This window comes from Mesitornis unicolor, unplaced genomic scaffold (assembly GCF_000695765.1).
Source record: "Mesitornis unicolor isolate BGI_N332 unplaced genomic scaffold, ASM69576v1 scaffold149, whole genome shotgun sequence".
NCBI lineage: Eukaryota > Metazoa > Chordata > Aves > Mesitornithiformes > Mesitornithidae > Mesitornis > Mesitornis unicolor.
Window position 1 is genome coordinate 44411 of NW_010206372.1, and position 5172 is coordinate 49582.

General features: G+C 38.7%; 1 protein-coding gene across 1 annotated transcript in view; it reads right to left on the reverse strand.

Annotated features, from left to right (window-relative positions):
• DLEC1 (deleted in lung and esophageal cancer 1) overlaps positions 1–5055 on the reverse strand; it is a 37832-nt gene extending 32777 nt beyond the window's left edge. Inside the window, exons 1-7 of the mRNA XM_010191710.1 lie at positions 5023–5055; positions 4737–4877; positions 2940–3096; positions 2315–2425; positions 959–1152; positions 478–698; positions 155–236 (exon numbers count right to left, since the gene is read on the reverse strand). Coding sequence (XP_010190012.1) covers positions 155–236; positions 478–698; positions 959–1152; positions 2315–2425; positions 2940–3096; positions 4737–4877; positions 5023–5055 — 939 coding nt within the window. The remainder of the gene's footprint in view (positions 1–154; positions 237–477; positions 699–958; positions 1153–2314; positions 2426–2939; positions 3097–4736; positions 4878–5022) is intronic.
• Between the last annotated feature and the right edge of the window lie 117 nt (positions 5056–5172).

A 5172-nucleotide genomic window follows, 5' to 3' on the forward strand; every position in this document is an offset into this window, starting at 1 on the left:
TGAAGGAAGCTAGAGTCATTAATTAAATATAAAGAAGAAACTCAGGCTTCTGTTAAACTGCAGAAAGCCAAAAGATAGTGAAATACATAGACATGGCAGGACATAATGCTTCTAATTGGTAAGACTAAGCATCTACAAAGAAGTATATTTTCACCTCATAAACCTGGCCAACTTCATAATCAGAAAACAAAACTGTAGGTGGATTGGCAAGAAACACAGGAACAAATGAGGTAACTCTGAAAGATAAAAAAAAAAGGAGGCATTGTCTTACTGCCTGGTTCTGTAAATACTGATAAAATGAGAAATTGTAGAATGCATCCCTTGGCAAAACCAAAATGTCATACAGACGTACGTTGCTTCCTAAGAGACCATACAGACATTTTGCTCAAAATATCTACATACAAATCCACAGCAATTCTATAGCGGAGCTCTCTGTGCGCTCCAGCTCAGAAACAAGAAACTGTATATACTGCATACCCTTTATTATCTTCTGCTTTTCTTCTGGCAATGATTTGCTCCACCTTTTCTTGAGAAAGGACACGAGATTTGCCTCCATGAAGAGCATTTGGTGGGAATAAGTGGGGGTTCTTCAAGTAGTTCTGTCTTTTCTGAAGTCTGGCAGGGTAAGCACGTGCACTTTCTTCCTCTGCTTTGTACTTACTGTCTTTCCAGGCTGATTTCTGTGAGGCATTGGTTTTCTTTGAAAAACAGAGAGACCATGGCGCAAAATTAAAGACAATTTTGAAGACAATTAAAAAGGTATACGTACATGTCTAATTAGAGCTATACAGCATTGAAAGTTCATATAGAAACATTGTATTTCTCTTTTCTTAACAGATCAAATACAGTAAGTACTGGAGCCAAATCAACGATGCGGTGATATTCACTCTTTCTTACAGGAACGGCAATAGTCCCTACTGTTCTGACAGACTAAAGAAAATGAATCTGTAAAATGTACCTTACTTGTCCTTTTAATCTGATGCTTCTTGTCTGGAGTTGAAGGCAGAGTTAATGTGGATAAAGACACATTTTGCAGACTGCCAGATATTTGCCGTAGGTGTGCAAACTCTGCACGCAGCTGGTCCAGTGAGACTGAAGGAGCACGCTGTTTAAAACTAAATGTCTCTTTGAGGTAGCCAGGTTCTGATTTTCCTACAATTCAAAGAAAAAATAAATTTTATAATGGAAAAACAGAATTGGAAACGTTTATTCTAAGTATAGGTGTGTGAATTTATATTAGTCTTGTTGATGGTAAAATACACTTTAAGTCACCTAGAATTTAATTTACATTTATAATTTTAAACAAATGAAGCTTAGTGCTTTAGTAAGAAAGCTTTTACAAATAAACATTAAACAAGTTATATACAAAGAAAGTTACTCTCAGAAAGATACGTTAATCTTACAAGCGAGTGGGCCTTAGAATGTCCTGTCCAGTTTATAGAAAGATCTATATGATGGAATTATGACCGTCAGAAAATAGACATAAATGGGATGTACCATCTAGTCCCAAGTTCTGATAGTTAGACAGCAAAAATGCCACCTCAGAGGAGGCTGTGAGATGTTAGATTTTTGCCTTTGTTTGGAATTACAAGGGAAAAAAACTTCATAAATGTTGGAATTTGTCAATACATTGATTACTCTGAAATGTTTGTTTTGACTTCACTGAAAAAAAATCATGTTAATACCATACTAAAACCTTTCATCTTGGCTCACACATGAGTAAAAGAAGTAAAGAAGTCTTGACATCACCTAAAAGATTTTTCTTACTGATCTTCATTTAGAAATTAAGCTGATATATTTCCTGAACTGGAAAATTCAGTTGGACTTGATGATCTCAGAGGTTTCTTCCAACCGTAATGATTCTGTGATTCTACATTTCTATGATTCTATGGTTTCAAACCCAACATACAGAATACAATTTTATTTCACTGAAAATAGTTCTTACTTTAATGTAACCACTTCTCTTCCCTGTATACAAGATGTAGACGCAGCTTTGTGCTCATGAAATTGAATAGAAACAGAGCAGCCACAACTAATACAGTCAGAAGAACTGTAAACAAATGTGCGACCACCATTAAATTCCATGTTTAAGCACATTTAAACTCAATAATCCATTGATTCCAGAGGAGAAGAATTTTTAATTTATCAATTTTATTTTGAGAATGTCCCTTTAGTGATAGTTTATGCTCCTAATACTAGAGTTCCTTCTGCTTTGGCAGAAAACTATAAAACTACTCAGATCTGCTATATCTTCCAATGCTTTAATTCTCATAGAGTGTTTAAAGTCTGAATTATTCTCTGCTCTAAAAGTTACCTTTCGGTGCTCTAGTGACGGGTAATTTATCAGTGATGTAATCATCAGGGCAGGTTAAATGATTTTCTCTGAGAAGTTCATTATCCACAATCCACCTAAAAGGGGATGCCACTGCAACAGTAAAACAAACAAGCAAGCAATTTTTATTTAAAAGGAATGCAAAAGCTTAGCCCTTTAAGATACACTATCTTGATCAGTCCAGAATACTGTTGTCTTTATAACTCTGCCAGGTAATATTTTTTGATAGCGAAACAGTCTGGTATTTTAATCCCAAGATTTGGACATGCATCTCCACAATTGTAAATTCAGTTCAAACCCAGCTATCAGAGATTCGTTGCTGCTATATATCAATGTGTGTATGCTTGTAATAGAGTTAGGTGGTAAGCCATTAATTGCAAATATAATACCTTGAAAATGACCTGGTAGTTTAGTTTCTCACAGTGTTAAACAGATGTCACTGTACTTGAAGCTCTGCACAAAATCCTTCAACGTTGCTCTATTGATGTAACGCCAAACTAAAAGTTCACTGAGTGTCAGTCCTACCAGTGATTCAGACAAATGTTGCATTGGTCTCCAGGTACCATAAGCATGTACTGGGGAGAGGCAGTGTTTCCAGAATCCTCACCTGTTGGCAATCCCAGTTTGTGGAAATCTTCCCCCACATCTGCCTTCTGCAGTTTTAGGACCCTTTGTTCTTCAGCTTTCGCTCGATTCTGGGCCCAAATTATGTTCTCTTCTGCTCTGTCAGCTTCTGTCAGTCGGCACTTATACTCAGCGAGAAGCTGTCACAGGCATGGATGAATGTAGAGAAATTAGTGTAGTTTGAGCTGTCACAAATTATTAGAGATATCCTTGCAAATAATTGTTTCCTTTGAGAGGTAAATAGAGATAGCCTGGTAAAACATAATTGCTTTACAAGCATAAACTGTTAAACCACCATCATTTCTGTCATTTAACTTGTGCTGGGTAAGGAGCATTACCCAAGAAAAACATGTGAAAGATGAGGAGACCCTCTCAGGACAAGAGAAATGTCTGTCTTTTACCTTCTGTGGGACAGTAGCTCTGCACTGTATTTTGCCTATAAGCATAGGAATAAATTTAAAGTGAATGTTCCCTCCTAGTAACTAGGAAGGTTTCTAAAACTCAAAAATATCCCAAGAGTGATACTTCACTCCTCCTGATGTATTCTGGATCACTCTGGCCAGTGTGGTAAGTGCTTTTACAAGCACAACTCACAAAGAAAAATCCTCAGAGAGGTATCAATGCACATTAAAGAGAGAATAGATCAGAGGTACAGAGACATACAAGATCAACACCAGAAGAAACTGATAGACATTGATCTCACGAGCATATCCAGCCTCACTGAGCTTTCTGAAGAACTTTTATGTAACAAGGCTTAATTTTTTGGTTCATTTAATAGGATTTTTTTTAATTTTTATTTTTTGTTAAATAGAAAGCATAGGATGCATCTCAGCTAAAATGAGATTATTTCTCCTGCCCAGTCTGTTCTGGGATCCCTCCACTGTCACTGGACTCCAGGATACAATTCCACCCCATGCCAAAGTTGATACCTAAAACAGATCGGATGGATTGTGCCCTAAAAGTATCTGTTTTTTTAGTTTTCTTTTTTTTTTTCCTGATGATACAGAGAGCATTAAATTACCAGTTCAACTGTAATGTGCATGTTACAGACATGGACTGTCAGTTGAAATGAATCTTATCCAAGCAGTCCATTTTGGGAGTAAGTATTCGGAACATACCGTGTCCACCAATAAATTACTCAAAAGAAACACAAAACTTCAGTTTCTTTAGCTCTGATAAACTTTGAGAGGGTATAATGACACAAAATGTGAAAAAATAGCTGTTGCTCAAATCATTCAGCAATAGCCTTTACTTTTATACAGTGGAAATAGCTATCAGAGCAATGATTGATGTAAGTATTTTGCATTTCTATGGTTGATTTCACCCACGATTCCCAAACAGCATTGCAAATGCTAATGGATTATGTGTCACATTGCACCACTAAGGCAAGCATATATACATGATATCTGCAGCATCTGGCTTCAAAATTAACACATAAGAATACTTTATTGCAAGATAGGAAATCCAGTACACTGGCCAGCAGGTACAGGGGGTTGTCAGCCAGTAGAACAGGCATTTAGAGGGTTACTGGCTTTACTGGTTTTACTCTGTGTCTGAAAAGCCACCCAGAGCTGAGACTATCATGAAGGAGCATGTGGTGAATATTAACTTATATGAAAGATTCTGTGGGAAACTGTGCTCAAGTAAATTTCCATTAAAATGTCAGATCTAAGATCCCCCTTCACCCACTTTTATTTTATTTTACAGAAGAACTAGAAACTATGAAGTAGCAAGGAAAGCTGAACGGAGCTTGAAACTCTGACTTCATTTCAACTTGTACCTTCTGTAGCTCCTCTGTAAAGCTCTCATGATAAACATCATCTCCTCCTTTGGACTTGATCCAACTTGTCTCTATGTCCTCCCCGAAAACTTCTCCAGTGTACAGGTCCTCAAAGACGCTAGCCAGCAAGTGGGAGATGTCCTGAGGAAAGGAAACAAGGCAGGGCTGTGTATGGGGCTGTGTGAGTAGGGGCGTGCGTGTGTGTGTGTGAGGGAGATATAAGCCCTGTACAGGGAGCGTGTGGATGTGTGGGTAGGGGGCTGTGCGGTGGTGGTATCTGCGTTACCTGGGTGCCGGGGGAGATGCTCTGCGGAGCCATGGTGAGCCAGGCACTGAGGTCGCCCCGGCCGGTCCAGTCCCCTCGGCCTCCCACCGCCACCCTCGGCCTCTCGCCTCAGCCCGGCCGCGCCGTTGCTACGCGACCGTGTGGGCGGGA